General features: G+C 48.0%; 1 protein-coding gene across 1 annotated transcript; it reads right to left on the bottom strand.

The window, feature by feature from the left end:
- SART1 (spliceosome associated factor 1, recruiter of U4/U6.U5 tri-snRNP) lies at positions 1–16,454 on the bottom strand. The gene is made up of 20 exons (XM_079956586.1): positions 16,037–16,454; positions 12,947–13,001; positions 12,456–12,511; positions 11,298–11,424; positions 10,012–10,117; positions 9,616–9,693; positions 9,352–9,451; positions 8,590–8,735; positions 7,859–8,065; positions 6,684–6,805; positions 6,269–6,432; positions 4,864–4,994; positions 3,783–3,953; positions 2,995–3,105; positions 2,260–2,347; positions 1,946–2,036; positions 1,590–1,725; positions 1,135–1,224; positions 732–853; positions 1–265 (listed from the first exon to the last, which is right to left on the bottom strand). Exons 1-20 carry the CDS (start codon positions 16,401–16,403, stop codon positions 247–249), a joined length of 2,487 nt encoding a protein of 828 aa, XP_079812712.1. The 5' UTR covers positions 16,404–16,454; the 3' UTR covers positions 1–246.
- Positions 16,455–17,657: the final 1,203 nt, after the last annotated feature.

Below are 17,657 nucleotides of genomic sequence, written 5' to 3'. Positions count from 1 at the left end.
TGAGGAAGCAGTTACTTTTACTTAAGCTATTTGGTTTCACATATATAGATACAAAAAAATGGTGCTAAAAACTCAGCTCCACAACTATATACACCCCTCCCCATATTTCAAAGTGGGGAAGGGACATGATGAACACGTTTCCTTCAGGAAGCAATGGACCTAGGCCCTCTGCGGGCACCCCGACCACAGTACTGCTCCGCAGAATCCTGAGCAAACATTTCTCTCTGATGCAGAAAGCAAAGACCTTTATTTGGTGATGGTGTTTCTGTGGAGGGGGAAGAGAGAGAATAATAAGTTAGCAAAAGGCCTGGATGCAGCAAGCAAGAGAGATGCCACCTGCCCAGTCCTCCAGAGAATGGAGAAGCTCTTAGCTCCTCTCCCCTAGTAGGGAAAATGAAAGGGGTGGAAACAGCAGCTACGAAGCCAGAATCCATCTGCTTCAAGCCTCAGCCACACGCTTCCTTGTACAGATGGCTTAGGGTGCACAGCACACCATGAGCATTTAGTACTGCCCCACTCTCTGCAGATGTGATCGGCAAACTTTTGTGAGGACTGGCTGCTTGAGAGTGACTTGTGGAGATATTTTCAGGACTTTATCAAGGCAGACAGGCGAGCCAAACAGTCAGCTGCAGAGTCGCCCACAGAGAAGGCTGCCTCCCTTCTCCTTAGCAGCCCTGTCTCTCTCACACCAGCCCCAAGACATCCCCTCCCCTCCCCCTGCAATTCCTTACGCATTCATGCTCTTCCCGCTGCCACTGAGCACGATGTAAGGAGTCTTCTGGGCCTTCTGCTTCTCCTGCAGCAAAGCCACCGTGCCCAGAGGGGTGTCGCTGGAGCTCATCTTTTTCAAGAGCTGGAGGAAGAGGAGACAGATCCAATCAGGACCACTTCCCTCACCATCCCTGTACTCCTGCCCTCTGCACAATTCCTCACCCTAGTCGATGTCTCGCACACTAATGTAAAGAGGCACATTTCAATGGCTGGTCAAAAGCTACCCCTCCTAAAAGGGGAAATGGGTGCCACACTTCAGCAGGCCCTGAAGAGACCAATCATTTGGGGGAACAGGCAAGCGGGATGGTCTCAGATCCTCCATGCTACTGGAACTGGCCAGTGCCTCCCTCTCCCTTCACTCACCGCCTCCTCGTCTAGTTTCTTCATGCGCCGCTCAGTCTTCATCTTCCCAGAACCCTTCCCGTGGAAGCGGTGAGAGAGCTGTCGGAACGCCTGGAGCAAGAAGAAGACCGGAGGGTTAAACAGCTTCAGCTGGGTTGGCTGCTGCACCTCAAGCAGACCAAGGCTGAGAACTAGGACCACAGATGCCTATTAGTTGAGACTGAGCCAGCCTTGCCCAACCAGGCCCCCCCCCCCCAATGTTTTGGACAGCAGCTTTCACTAACCAGCCAACACACAAAAAATTCTTTTATCAGGCAGCTGCCCTATTGAGAACCAGTTACTCCCTCCTGGAAGTGAGGAAGCTGCTCTGTTAAAACTGCCTTGCTTGGTATTATTATACCATATGCATAGTATACCATAATATAAGCCACCTATCATACCAGAAGAGGGCTGATAGCCCTGCCTAGTAGTAGTACCTCTTTGGGTGTGAGTTTGCGCCCAGTCTCATCTACATATTCTATTTTCACATCTGGCTTGTAACCGTCTTTCTCCTTGAAGTCCTGAGTGAAGCCCCGGTATTCTTCACGCCGGCTGTATTTGTCATCAATGGCCCTGTAAGGAGGAGGAGGGAACAGAGCAGCCTTAAGCACACTGGTCCAGCCTGGCAAATACAGAGTCTTCAGCTCTGCTGGTTTAGCCACGTCTAGAAATTTCCTACCCCAGGCTATCTGGTTCCAGGGATGTCCCACCTCCACCCTTTGAAGCATCCCTGTCTACCTGATTTGGCACTGGAGAGCCAGGAGCTCCTTCCCCCACCCACTAAGCCACTCACATTTTGTCCTCAATGCAGTAGACAGCCGATGGCAGTGACTTATTGGGTGCCTTCACTCTTGCCACCTTCTGTACGGTAGTCTCCAGCAAGCCTAGTGAGGAGGAGGAGAGAGAAAGAAAATGGACTTGCAATATCCTACTCATGCAGCCCTCTTGGAGGAAGAGTGTCAGCGGACACGAAATGCAGATGGAGCCCCCTTCTCTAGACCAAAGGAAGGCTGACCTACACACAGGCCTGCAGGTGGCAGGAAGGCTCTGGCCAACCCCTCACCCTACACACACACACACACACACACACACACACACCAGCCTTACCTTTGTTTTGGCAGAGCATAAGAGCAGCCGCCAGGCCCCGGTTCACAATGGGCTCCTCGTCCAAGATGGTGGTGGAGGATGCTGAGAACTGCATAACAAAAAAAAGGGAGGGGGGATCATGCTCAGTTCACCCTACCTGTACTGATCCACTGGAATTTAGACTCCAGCAGATGCCTTGAGCACATTTGGGTGGGAGATCCCTTGGAATCCCAGTTACAGAAAGGAAATGTATATCTTAGTGGATTCTGACTGAAGACACCATGCATTGTTTGCTGTTCTCTCCTTTGATTTGGAGCCCACAGGGAAATTCCTCTCGCCTGATCCTCAGTTGTATACAGATCAATAACTTCAGGAAATAGTCGCTGAACTTCTAAGCTGATGGACAACTGCACATTACACACTTGGTAGCTACATCTGCACTGGAAGCTTAGAAACGTTCTGGCTGTATCAGGAATTATAATGTATTATATATCTAAACCCCAGTGTTTTGTTACCCCTGCAGGATGGTGTACACGGTTACTGCCAGTGGTTCTATGGTTTCATATCTAGCTTTTCTTTAAATTCATGAACTGGGTTGGAGATTTTATATTCTATATCTTGTCAAGGCCTCTGGGCTCACTACTGCTGCTGCTGGCAAGAAGGGGAAGGGGTGCCAGTCCTAAAGTGGCTGCCAAGGAATCTTAGAGCACCAGCCTGGAACACCCCCCCCCACACACACACAAAAGGCAAACTCACATCCTGCTGCTGTTTCTCCTCGTCCAGGTTGACAGTGCTCCAGCCAATGTTCTCCTCCCCGTCTGAGTCTGAGCCCCCGTTTGCTGACCTCTCGTCATCTCGCTCAAAATCCTGAGAGGGGATAAAGGGAGGAGGAGGAGGAGGAGGAGACTGTGTTACAAGCCAGGGGAAGAGCAACTGCTCGGCATGCAGAAAGGACAAAACCCCAATGGCATCTCTAGGTAGAGCTGGAGGAGAGACCCCTCCCCCAGGAGAAATCCTGAAGAGCTGCTGGCAATCAGTGTGGACAGGACTAGATGGACTCACTCTAAGGCAACTTCCCATGTTATGGTCTTCCCTCACACTTCAATTTATTTAATTTCATAAAATGTATATACCATTTGATTGTTAAAAAAAAACCCTCAAAGCAGTTACAAAGAGAACATAACAATACCTGTAAAAACAGTTAAACAGAGATATTTAAAACACTGAAATAATAATGAAAACCAGCAATGAACTAAAACCACGTTAGACCACATTTCCGCATTCTACATACTTGTAAACTCCTTTGAGGATTCCCCTGCCCCCCTTTTTTACAATCAAGCAGTGCGTACATTTTATGGAATAAATGAAAACTATCCCGCAGCAGTGAGTTCCAGAAATTAACACTGCAGTGTGTGAAGAGCCATGGCTACATCAGACAGCTGCTTCTTGGAACACAATACTGGGAGGGGGGTGCTGGTTAGCAATTCCACTTGGGTCTCATCTGTGCTGAACAATCAGGCCAGCATCCCTTAGGGGCTTATTACCATGAGCTCTTCCTGGTCCTCGCGGTTGCCGGCCAGCCCGTAGGTAGGGATCTCGCCAAGTGTGCGGCAGAACTCGGAGGTGGCGTTGAAGACTATGGCCCCCTTCCGCTCCAGCTCATCGTCATCCTCTTGGCTTCGGCTGGTCTCCAGCTTCTTCACTATTTCTATGACCTGAAAAGTTGATAGGCAGGGGAGGGTTAGTAACACTGAAGAGCTAGCTAGGGTCCAAAGGCCTCCAGGAGGCTGCCTGGAAAATGGGGGAGTACTTAGGGGTCAAAGAAAGTGAGATCCATTTGTGGGGACACTGAACACCTTTACGGAATTATGTGACTATGGTGCAGTGGTTAGTGTCGGACCAGGACCTGGGTGACCAGGGATCCACACTTGGCAATAAAGGTCACTGGTTGACCTTGAGCTCAATCACTGCCTCATGGCCTACCCTACCTTGTAGGGTTGTTGTGGGGATTACAAGAGGAAGGGGAAAAACACATACACCACAATAAGCTCCTTGGAGAAAAAGGTAGCACGTAAAAGCCACAAATAAACAAAATAAACAATACACTGCTTCCAATCAAGCACAAATCTGTTTGGCCTGATAGTTATATACATGCATTGAATCCTAACAACAACAACTTATTACTTGTACCCCGCCCATCAGACTGGGTTGCCCCAGCCACTTGGCGGCTTCCAGCAGAATGTAAGAGAATACACAATACATCAAACATTAAAAGCTCCCCAGTAAAGTAAAATTAGTATGCTTTGGATGTTCTAGCAGCATTAAGCTCTCTAGCAAAGGGGGCAGCAACAGGACTGAGGTTTCTGAGTTCCAAATACATTCTGGTTTTTTTCTATCTATTTTTTGTGTTTGTTCTGAAATTATGTTTTGTTTTAAAAAAAACAACAACACAAAACAACGAGCTTCAGGAGATGGTCTCAGAAGCTGATGCAGAGGTATATTGGGTGGCTACCCAGGCCCCATGGCATCCGCACTTCTCCTTGCCCTTGAGGTGCCAAGGAGAAACTCTTGCCGCTTTACAAGGTCAGCCCCTCTGTGGCAGCTGGATCCCCTCCGCTTCCTCACCTTTTCCCCACTGTCCTTCAGCTGCTGGATCTGCCGCAGCTTCCGCCCCTTTTCCAGCTGCTTCTGCAGCTCCAGTTCCGCCTCATCCTCCTCCAGGGCAGCAGGAGAGTCAGGGCCTGCGAGAGCGTCTTCTGTCAGAAAGAGGGGGAGAAAAGGAGGTGAAAAGGTCTTATTTCCACAGTGTTTGACCCTGGATTCCCCACCCTTGCACTCAGAAAGATCTGCCTCCCAATGGACCATGCCTTTAACCCTCACCCCCAAGTTTCTAGGTTCAGCCTTCCCCCAACCTCGCACCCTCCAAATATTTTGTACTACTAACTCCCCCTTTCATTTTCATTTCACTTTCAATTTGTATGCCACCTTTCTACACTGCTGTTATACACAACACAGCTTACAAGCCTGTTGAAACAAAATGTAAAAAGACCACACATCCTAGAACAACCCAACCCAATGCAAATAAGTCATAATGGGGGGGGGGGAATGATTCTACAATAACCTATCAAATAACGTAGCATTCAATAATCCATTTAGAATACAGGCAACTCCCCATTTGCGCGTGAACCACTAATGTCTGTGCCATTTTGGCCACTGCAAGGGGGCAGGGCTGGGGCGGGGAGGAATGGAGCAGGGGCAGAATGGGGCAGGCTGTGCGGTGCCACAGATGCAGCCCCCACGTAAATGGGGAGTAGCCTGCATAATAAGATGGACTTTCAAGGTACAGTATCCGAAAATTATAATTAAACCAAAATTCACTCTCAACAATTGCAACAAATCATTATTAGACTATAATAAATAAAAATAACAGAAAAGTAACAATACATAAAATAATATATAACAAGATAGCTTATAAAATTACTCCCATCAGCAAAACTGTGTTGGCCGGGGCTAACTGTAGCTGGTAGTCCAAAACCTCTGAAGGGAGCAAGATTAAGGCAGGCTATGCCAGAGCCAGTTTATGGGGCAGATAAGGCCAAGGGAATGTGGCCCTCTACCTGAAACAGGTTCTCCATCCCTGTTGTAAATCAACCCAGACATCATTGGAAGTCAAACAGAATCCATTCTGGAAGTTCATTCGACTTCCACAATGTTCGAAAACCAAAGCGCAGCTTCTGATTGGCTGCAGGAAGCTCATGCAGCCAATCAGAAGTCGCAGAAGCTCCGTTGGAGGTTCGGCTTCACTTCCAGGTTTGTGGCATTCGGGAGCCAAAACGTTTGAGAACTAAGCTGTTCGAAAACCAAGGTATGACTGTACAGAGGTTTTTTCAATTGTGTAAAAAAACACCACAGGTCTAAAATGAAGAAAATAAAACACAAGACACCTTCAGCCAATCTTATGCACTTTCCTTTGAGAATGCCTCTAACCCCCCTCTCTTTCGGCCACCCAATGATCCCCAAGCAGACTCACCATCTTCACTGCTGATCTCCATTCTCTCTACCCGAATGTCGTCTGACTGGGGCAACTGCTCTGAAGCTCCATTCCTGGCATATTCCGTGTAGCCCTCACCATCCTCCTCCTCCTCTTCTTCCTCCACCATGGCAGTCTTCCTCCTCCTCCCCCGGCCACGAGCCCTAGAGAGCCATTGCAGGGGAGACACTGAGCACAGGAAGCAGTTATCTGCCCGAGAGGTGATGCGATCACAAGCTGTGGCACCCCGGACCTAGCACGGAGACACTTTTTGGGCAGAGGGGTCTAGGAGGGATAAACCCCCTGCCTGCTCACCAACTGAGGTAACACGCGAGGTGGGAAGCAGCATTCAAGAGCCACAGAAGACTTCTGCAGCCCCTCCCCTGCTCAGCCAGCCCCATTCTGCCCCTGTTACCTGGAGCCAAAGTCCCTCTCACTGTCCATGCTGCTCAGCGGCAGGAGATCGTCGGCCTTCACTGGCTTCTCCTTCTTGCGGATCTTCTTCACCCGTCGCTTTGTCTTCTTGAAAGTGACGTTCTGTGGCAAGGAGCGGAAGCATCAAAAAGCAAGCCCAGGCCTCTGGGAGAACTGCAGGCCTACCCTCCTGCTCTCATACAAGACTCTCCCACCCCAAAGGCCTTCTGCTACTCAAGGCTATAAAGCGAAGTCCTTGGGCCCAACATGCTTCTGGCATTCCCATCTTGAATTCTGGGCTAAGCCCCCAAGTGGAAAGAGCTCAGTTTCCTTAGGAAAGGAGTTTGCCACATGGTGTGGAGGAAGACAGGCCTTTTATATGGAAGTGAATATTTGATGCAGTTGAATGCAAAGCTTGGAACGTGTGCAGAGGTGGGGTGACCAAGATGATCAAGGGCCTGGAAACAACGCCTTATGAGGAATGGTTGAGGGAGCTGGGGATGTTTAGCCTGGAGCAGAGGAGAATGAGAGGAGATAGAATAGCCATTTTCAAATATCTGAAGGCCTTTCGCATGAAACAAGCTTGCTTTCTGTGTCTCTGGAGGGAAGGACCCAAACCAACAGATTTGAAGGGGATACTGACTAAACATTAGGAAGAACTTTCTGATGGTAAGAGATGTTTGACAATAGGAACAGATTACCTCCAAAGGCTTTTAAGCAGAGGTTGGATGGCCATCTGTCAGGGATTCTTTAGCTGTGATTCCTGCACTGCAGTGGTGAAACTTTGGGTCTCTTCCAACTCTACAATTCTATGGGCTGGTGTCCAGAAATGGAGGATACATTTGCACTTTCTGACTGCAACAAACTATTCATTCATCGCCTCCCACTGCAAAGGTCAGAGCTAAGGGAAGGAGACTCTGGAGAGGAGACCTCCCCACTCCAAAGGCTTCCTGGTGTTCCTCCATTCTTGTGCCCTGCTGCTGACAGTCTGTCGAGACCTCCCTTTCCCCCTCTTGACTTTTCTCACAACAGGAACTTTCCCCCTTGCCTCTAATCTTCCAGGGTCCAGGACACCTGCTCTTTCCTCCAGCCTAAGTTCCTGGGACTAAGAGCTGTGGACAAAAACCCTCAAGAAACGCCCAAGAACCACATGAGGATAGAGGATCCCTGCCTTACCATCTCCTCTGGCGAGAAGTACTCTGAAGCCAGGCGGAGGCCCGGCACATCCAGGGTCTGAGCCCGGTTGTGTAGGCTGTCCCGGATCTGTTGCAGCTCCCGCTCCCAAGACCCGTCCGCCATCCCCACCGAGTCCAGCTTGAAGGACTTCTTCTTCTCCCCTTCGATCTCTTCATCGTACTTGGACAGGACACTCTTGTGCTTGTACTGGGGAGAGAGAAAAAAGAAGGGATCAGAGGAGAGGAGGGGGAATCACCAATGGGAGAGGAGCTCCAGGGGCCTGGAACAAGAAGGGGCTGGTGGGCAAAGCCGAGGGACTTGCCAGGAGGCTTAAGAGCAGCAACACTTGAAATCTCCCACGTCTGCCAGCAAGTCACTTCCTCCCAACACTCGAGCCTGACCCCTTCATCCTGATATACGGCTGTGGCTGTAGATGCTCAGGAGGAAGGAAAAGGCTGCCCTATAAACCATCCATTCCTCTCCTTGGGCAACCTGAGCTACTAGAGAGGGAGGGAAATATATATCTGTACCCAAACCTGGTGCCCTCTGTATGCTTTGGGCTTCCAGGTCCCATACAGTTGTGCTGTCTGGGGCTGCTGCAGCCCAAAGCAGCTATGGGACAGCTCTATCCACTGTTGCCATGCCATGCCGATTTTTCTATCCCAATGCTGTATTATGTATATTCTGCCTGGTTCCCTCCCATAAACAATAAAGCAAGGAAGCTCCCTTACGAGCACCATGTCGTCCACGCTCTCCTCTTCCTCATAGGGCTTGTATTCTGGCTTCTTCTTGCGCAGCTCCACGTTCTTCTTGGCTTTCTCGTTGTCCACTATGTTGACGTTCACCAGCACATCGCCGCCCTCCTCCTCCAAGACTCCTAAAAGGAAGCTGGCAGTCAGCGTGAAGTCAGCCGCTTCACAACACAACTCTTTCTAATGCTACTGACCAATTGTTGAACCCGAACCCTGTCTCACTGGATGCTGACCTAGACCCTCCCCTTGTACATAAGGACTTGCTCGCCATGCTCTTTACTGATGCCCGTTCAGAGATCTCCTCCCATTGGAAAGACCCCAAAGGTCCATCTCTGGCAGGCTGGGCAAGGGGAAAGCGCAGAAGGGTGGAAACGCCTTTTACTTTGAACAGAGTGAATATGTAGAATAAATCTCAAATGGACTTCTGCTAGCAAAACAGGGCTTCCCCCTCCTGAAATTGGCTTGGGGGAAGGTCAGGAGAACCCCCCAGAACAGGGTGTGGATGTTGAATTCCCCCCAGTTTCCATGCACCCCAGAGGTTGGGTAGGGAGAGATGGAAATGCTGAGAGTGTTTGTGTCCTTGCATGGGGGGGGGGGGAGAGACAGAGTCACAGATAGCACGCATACGTATGTGACTGCATGTGTACAAGTGTGGGAGCAAGAGTTGCAGCCTGCAACTTGGTCACTGGGTGGAAAAGCCAAAAGGACATGCCAAGAGTGTTGCAAGCTCTGTCCCCCCACCTTTGTCCTTGAGCGTCAGGATGACCGTCTTCCCTTCCTGGAAGGAATCAATGGTGTGCTCTACTGTCAGACCCTTCAAATCCCGTGAGCTGTAGCTCACCTGCAGGAAAGAGTATTAAAAGCAGGCATCAGAACAGCTAAGGCAATCATCATGTTTCCTACAATTCTATTATTATAACTGAAGATTCTATCCCTTTGATAGCATGCTCTGTTGGGACATAAACCCAACTCATGTCTGTGAGCTTGTGGGATTGCTCTCCTCACCTTCTTATTCTGCCCAAATTCCTCCTCCACGAGGCTGCTGACGCCAAACTCCTGATCCATCTCTTCCAAGAGCTTGGCCTGTTGCAAGGCAGGAAAGAATACAAAAAATGGAGTACAGCTCTAGATAGGAGACACTGAGAGGAAAGGAAGGTGTAGAGGTAGGGGAAGTACATGTCCAGTGGTTTGGGCAAAGCAAATGCATGGAGGAAAGCAGTTAGCATTCAGGACGGGTGAACTGGCTCCCTCTCTCCACCATGCCAAGAGTGCAGAACAGAATACTGTCTGCCAAATTTCCTTAAGTATGGCACAGGCATTGAATGGTATAACAGGCTCTCCGCCCCCTCCTCCTGTCAAAGTACAGTCAGCTCTCCAGGGTCTCAAAGGGGCAATACCAACCCTCTTCTCAGCCATATCCTTCTCCAGCTGCAGCTTCCGACTTCTTTCAATCCAGGCAGCGGTGTCATCAAGCCAGGGGTCATCTTCGCCAAGCGACTTGATCTTCCTGAGGGCAGGAAACCAGAAGAACACCCTGCTCAAAGATGATCACCCCAAGGATTCCCCAGTCACCCCAAAGATTTGAATGAGACCCTAAGTTTTCACCCAAGACAGGGTGGAACAGGAGTGCAAGAGGAGGACTTGGAGGAATGTGGTGTTAAGAAAAGATTAAAGCTTAACAATGAGCTAAGTCAGCTAGGGGACTTCACATACCTAGAACAGAGTGAAAACCCAGCCAACTTTCCTTTAAGTGCTAGGCAGAGACCTTCTTTATTGTTACCAACTGCATTTCTGTATAAAATATAATCTGCCCGAAAAACAGTCTTCATTTCATAAGCCCCCAAAATGACTTCAATTCAGTAACAAGAACCACAGTTAGTAATAAGAAGCCATTGATTATTATTTTTTTTTAAATGACATGGCAAGTTTGGAGAACTGCAGCCATCAAACAACACCACAGAAGGACTTACTGATTCAAGCTGGAATCTGATGAAGAACTTTTCCTGAGGAACTAGAAGCTATCAATCTGCTGCTGGATCTCAGAAAGACTCCTCAGTGAAACTTTTTTAAAAAAACAGGTGGTTCATCGTATTCATTTGGGATTTTGTGTGTTTGTAAAATGCTAGTACTATTGATTTTATGTATTAGCATTATATAGATACAATTCTTCTAAAGTCTTTATTTACTGTGCTTTCTGCTCACTTTACTACAGCTGCATCCACCTGCACAGAGTTGGCTAACTGTTAATTATTTTTGCATTAGTTTTAAAAGTTGTTAGTTAATAAGTTGCCATCAAGTAATTTCCAGTTAAAGCAGGATACAAATATATTAAATAACTAAATAACTCAGAAAAGCAGCTTAAATGATGAAATTGCCAACCACTGGAGTAAGGAGTCAGCCAAGCTGGAAACCTGACCTGCAAGTGGATCAGAGTAGGAGATTCAGGTCAGTGCCTCAAAGGAGATGTCCCTTTCCAAACAAAAGCAGAGATGTCCCTCACCAGAAAAAACTGAGGGCAGAATAACCAGGTAGGCCAAAATGGTGCCCTCCAAAGGCTGTGGGACTCCAGCTCCCAGCAGCCCTGGCCAATATGGCGAGTGATTAGGATGATGGGACTTGAAGTCATACACACACACACACTGTTACATCTTTGATTTAGATGGAGCAGCTGAAAATGGAAATGGTACCCTAGTTTCTGGTTCAGGAGCCTCTTTTCCTTGGCAGCAGCGAGCTTCTCCCGGATCTCCTCTCGCTGCTTCAACACTATTGGGTTGATGACCTCAGCTGCCACAGGGTCCTCCTTGCTGCCAGTTTCTGCAGGGCAGGGAAAAAAACTGAGGTTATCAAAGAGCCATGGAGGATGAGAAGGTGGCTGCCTTAGAAACAGTAGAGCTTCTCAGTCATCTCTTTTTAAAAATAGGTAACTGGACTAGGATGGAGGAAACCTCTTCTTACAAGAGTCCACTGGGTTCGCAGCAGTACCCAAGTTCTGAGCCCCCAGTAGCTAAGGCTTACTTGACCCTGAGATGGTAAATTGCACCACTTCAGAATGTACTGGCTCTTCAAGGAAGCCGAGAACCACCTTAAAATGGAGCCTCCAAGTCACATCCCTTAAGGAGACCATGGTATCAAAAGCACTGGCAGGACAAACAGGGAAAGACTCCCTTTGTCTGGTTCCAGGTACAGATCCCCCACCCCACCGCTGGATCTAGGCCCTAGACAGCAACTAAGGAGGCAGAGAAAATCCCCCAAGCACCAGCCCCACAAGCACTGATCAACCATCTTTTACTTTCACCTTGTTTTATTTCTGAGAAAGGCAGGCTAGGAGGATGGCTATGAAGGCAGGGGGACAGAGAGAACCTTCAGCACTCCCCACAGCCTCCCCACCCCACCCTATTTGCTCAGCTATTTATTTATTGCATTTCTATCCCACCTTTTTCTTCAAAAAAGTTCAATGATGTGTTCATGGTTCTCCCCCTCCTCATCTTATCCTCACAACCACCTTGCGAGGGAGGTGAGGCTGAGAGACGGTGACTGGCCCAAGGTCACCCAGTGAGCTTCATGGCTGGGCGGGGATTTGAACTCTGGCCTCCCAGGTCCTACTCTGACACACTAACCACTGCCCTACACCAGGACCTGTGAGAAGCCTGGGCAACCAACAGAGCCACAGCGCGTGGGCTATTGTTCCCCTTTAACCAGCAGGCCATGCTTCCTCTTGCTTCAGCAGCCAGCAGGGGGGAGGCAAGAATCCTGGCAGGTGCAGCAGCAGAAGAACACCAAGGGCTATTCTCTGAATGGAGTCAGAGGCATTGAAGCCAAGTGGCACAGAAGCCTGAATCACTCACCCTTTTTGACAGAATTGATCTCCAAAGGCTTCAGCCCAAGTTTAGCCCGAAGCTTGCTGTTGAGAGAAAGGCAGAAATATCAAACCCTGCTCAGCAAATCACTACAAGTCACAATGGCTCCATTGCCTAAGCAGCAACTTCCTGCTTCTCAGAGATCACTCTGGGGAGTTTTCTGCCCAGCTCCAAGTTAGCAGCTCTCTCTCTTTTTTTCTTCAATATTTTTTTATTATTTTCTTTACACAATCATTCTTACAGTACATTAATCAACATATAAACCTTTTTGCTCTGCCGAGCTTGTGACTTCCCTCCTTCCCTTCAGCTGGTATCCCTTATCAAATCCAGTCGCATATTTTAATCCGAGTTAGCAGCTCTCAAATGCACCAATTTTAATTAGTCAGCCCCGCACAAGAGCCAGCTGTCAAAAGATCGCAGTAGGAGGCATTTTCAAAACTACAGGGATACAGAAAGACATCAGACTCTGTCACACTCACTTTGTCTCCTCAATGCTGAGGGAAGCATCTCCCGAGCTAGACTTTGGACCGACAACTGTTTGGGAATAAAGACAGAGAGAAGTTTGGTTAGTTAAAGAGGAAAAAAATATTTAGTCCAAGCTATGAGCGTTCTTGCATTTCTCCCACCATGTTTAAAGATTCCAACCTTCTTCAAAGGCAGTCAAGATGGGATTTACATGGGGTGGTGGGTGGGGAGTTATTTAGTTTGCTATTACATTATGTCTTTTTGTGTTTCTATATTTTAAATCGCCTTGTGATCCTTGGATGAAGGGTGATTTATAAATATAACTAATTTTGTTGTTGGCATCCATTTGCCTCGAGAGATAATGAAGTGCACCTTTGGGGGTGAAGCCAAACCACTGCACTAGCAGCACCAAGGTGAAACAACAACAACAACATAGTGACACAGTGCTTTGAAGCCCAGGTGGTCAGGACTTCAAAGAACAGTGTGGGGCTGTTTGAAAGCCATTTTGCAAGCAACACTACATTACCCTTTGAACCTCCCAAGCATGGAGCGGTTTGCAAAAAGGCTTTCACTGTACATGCCTTGTGCTCACAACCAACATAGAATCAAACCGCACCCCCATCAGCTGATGTCCCCTTCCATTCCAGTGATGTCAGCTGACTGACAAGTGTGTGTGTATTTTTTAAATGGCCTCACAGGTTCTCGATCTCTGCTTCAATGCAGCTGACAATAAAACAACATTTAACATATTTAAGAAAATGAAGCAGGACTAGTGACTAACAACTGGAGCGGGGGCTTTGAATAAAATGTCATCTCTATGGTCCTCACATGTTCCTGCTGCTCTTCTTTATTCAAAGTATTATTAAATATTGTAATGTACCCTGTGGGACAGACACCCCTGAAAAGCAAGCTTAGGATTGTAGCCATGCATTCCCTGCTTGACTCCTGTCCCCCAGAATTCACTTCAAATGACCCTCTTTCCAAGCCAGCACATGCAGGGCTGCAATAGGGCACTCTGACCCTATCCAGGCTCATAGTCTGCCTGAATTCAATGTCAGGGGAAACCTCTTACAGCCATGCAAATGCACACAGGGACACCTAACATGTCATTCTCTTTCCTGATCATTAAGCATTACCCAAAGCACAAGAATTCTCATGATATATATCTACAAGAACACAGAATTGATATAAAATAGACCTCCCCAACCTGGTGTCCTCCAGACATTTTGGACTACAACTCCCATAAGCCCCAGGCAGCCATAATCAAAGATGACATCAGTTTTAGCCCACAACACAGGAGGCTGCCTTTTGCCAGGTCAGGCTACCGGTCCATCTTGTACTGAACAGCAGCGGCTTTCCAGGGATTCAGACTTGGAGACCCAATTAATACTCAAGGTACATCTCCAATAACTGATAATGTGCCATGTTTTTCTAAGGCCTAAACCCCCACCCCCCTGGCTTTTAAATCAGTTGAGGACTGGGTTATTGCAAAGTAAATACTGTATTGCGTACAGACTTCCAAGGAAGAAGCCATATCAAGTCTGCTGCAACAAACACAAGGGTTTTGTGACACATTAAGAGGTTAACAAGCACATTACCCTTATTAGTTTTTGTGGATTAGAATCACTTCACTTGGTAGGTATTGACAGGGAGTGAAGAGCCTTTAATTGTGTGTAACTAGGGAAGGGAAGAAGCTAGGGAAGTGATGCTTGGTGATCCAAGCACATTCCTATTTTCTACCAGTGAAGTGTTGGAATCTGTAAGGTGTGGGCTCTGCTGGAACAAAGGAATACAGAAAACTGTATTGCAGCCTTCACCAACCTGGTTGAATTGGACTACAATACCACCAGGCCAATGGGAGTTGGAGACCCAAACATCTGGAGGGCCACATCTGCTCTACCACAGAGCTAAAGTCTTTTCTCACTGAATTTGGTAGCATTTACTCCCAGATAAAGATGAGTAGGATTCCAGCCTTACTCTTCCTCCCCTGACCCACCCTTTCCCAGGGTGTAAAGCAGTGATAGCCCTCATGGTGGTATCCAGATGTTATTAGGCTACAGTTCACACAGTTCGTGACCATTGGCAGGGGTTGATGTGAGCAGGAATTCGACGTCATTTGGTGTACACCACTTTGAACTTCGGCCCAGTATACCTGAAGGAGCGTCTCCACCCCCATCATTCAGCCCAGACACCAAGGTCCAGGTGCAAGGGACTTCTGGCAGTTCCCTCACTGAGAGAAGTGAGGTTACAGGGAACCAGGCAGATGGCCTTCTTGATAGTGGCGCCCGCCCTGTGGAACACCCTCCCGTCAGATGTCAAGGAAATAAACAACTTTCGGACTTTTAGAAGACAGCTGAAGGCAGCCCTGTTTAGGAAAGTTTTTTAAGTTTGATGTTTTATCGTATTTTTAATAGTCTGTTGGGAGCTGCCCAGAGTGGCTGGGGAGACCTGGCCAGATGGGCGGGGTATAACTAATAAATTATAATAAGAATAAGAATAATATTATTAGGGCACCCCTTGTGTAAAGGAAACTGGTTCATTTGAATCTCATTATTTGGCTGCTCAGATATATATCCCTCCACCCCAGGAACTCCAGGAGTGGCATATAAAGTCCCCAAATGGACCCTTCAACCATCACCTGAGGCCCCTTTTCATTAATCTACTTGTTGGGAAGTGTGGTGGGTGGCAGCATGAGAACAGGGCCTTTCCAGTGGTGGCTCCCCATTTGTGAAATGCTGGGGGGGGGGCTCGTCTGGTGACATCACTACATATCTTTGGGCACCAGGTGAATACAATGCATTTTAACCCAGGCATTTGGCTTTCAATTATCTACAGTGGCTTTGAGTAGGCAGGTAAGATGTTTCCATCCTGCCTTTTTAAAAACAAGATGCCTCTTTTATATTTTGTTTGTTTGGGCTGGTTTTTTTTTAAATGTATATGATCCTTCATGTATTTCAAGTCACTTTCAGTTACCTTAGTGCGGGACAGGGAAGAAGCGACCAACACATTTAACAACTAATGACAATAATAGAAACCCGTTGCCGTTGAGTATCGGGGTGGGCCGGAACCCCACCCCCGCCTTCCCTTTGCCCACATTCCCCCACCTGAGCTTTGGGCGGCTTCATATCCTTCGTCGCGCTTCTCCCGCTTGATCCGCCTCCCCACCTCGCCTTCCTGGCTCCCGCTAGCGGCAGCACGGCTTCCCCGGGAAGAGGAGGAGGAGGCGGTAGCGGTGGCGGCCTCATCCCCGCCGCTCCGCCGGCTGCTCCGCTCGCCCCGGCTCCGGCTCCGCTTGCTCCGCCGCTCGCTCCCGTTGTTGCTGCCGCCGCTGCTCCGATGCTTGTGCTTCTTGTGCTCGCGATGGCGGGACGACGACGACGACGAGGTCCCGGTGCCACCGGTGCCGGAGGCAGGAGGCGGAGGTTCTTCGGAGGTCTCGCCCCGCTCCCGGTGCCGCTTCGACGAACCCATGGTCGCGGCTAGACGCTGAGAAAATGGCGTCTCTGCGAGCCAGTGGCTCAGGTGAGTGGCACTTCCTGGTTACCGGCGCTCCACTTCCGGGTTAAACGCGGTGTTTCCGGGCCGCCGTGAATAGGCATCCGGCGCTGGCTTTGGGCGAGAGCAGAGAGTTCCGGAAATGGGTCAAGAAGGCTTGTTTAGTCGGGTGCGAACGTGTGGATTCATTTGCTGTTAACAGCAGCGTTTTAAAAATCATTATTTGTTGATATCCCTATTCTCAAACCTTTATTGGGTTCAATACAAAAAAAAAATATCCTGCATCTAACACTTCAGTTAGTGTAACACAGGATTCACGAATCTTCATTGCGTGTTGCAGAAACCTGTCTACTATCTCCATCTTAATTTTTTGTTGATATGTGGCCTGAAAATTCCAGAAAAGGCAACTGTTTTAAATCAAACTGCAAGGGGCTTTTAAAATCTTTCTGTCTGCCTTAACAAGGAGAAGGGGGATCCTAGCATAATTTGTATAACTGCTACTTGTTTGCCTGTTTAACACAATATCCTCCATAATCTTTTCTCCACATTTAAAATGGGAGGCTGTAATTCTTTTAACTACTACTTCTCCCCACCCCCTTAAGCTTTTGGCATTTTGACCACATTTGTTTCTTCGTTGGTTTTTTAAAAAAATCTGAGCTGCTCAACAAAAATCAGTCCTAAACTGTCCTACACACTGTGTACCTGAGCATGACTGCTAATGGAATTGGCAGGACTTACTTCTGAGTAAATATGTTTAGGATTGCCTTTCCCAGATGCACTCCTGTGCACGCTTTACTGAGATATTGTAGGCTATATTTGTGAGTTAACATACTTAACAGCTATTCTGTAAGTGGCTTCAGCTAAGAATACAGATAAATGCAGTTAATCTATCAATAATTACCAGAATAGTGTCTTGTCTCTTGTGTCAGCCTTTCTTTACTTGGGAAAGCAAAATTTCTGTTTCAGATTATCACTCCCCTTTCTTTTATCATTTTTAGAGGGTGAATAGTGCTTGATTCCTTATTTTAGAGGCTTAAAATGCAATAATGGGGTTGGGATCCACCCCGATACCAGCATATTTTGATGGAAGTTCAGAACATAAGCATTTCAAATGTAAGGGCTGTTGCTCATAGTTGGGACCTTTTGTATGCAAAGCAGATGCTCCAAATTCAATCCCTGACATCTGCATACCCTCCAACATTTCTCCAATGAAAACAGGGATGTCCCATT

This window comes from Podarcis cretensis, assembly GCF_951804945.1.
Source record: "Podarcis cretensis genome assembly, chromosome: 16".
NCBI classification, from domain to species: Eukaryota; Metazoa; Chordata; class Lepidosauria; order Squamata; family Lacertidae; genus Podarcis; species Podarcis cretensis.
This window is presented reverse-complemented; position numbering and strand designations above follow the sequence as displayed.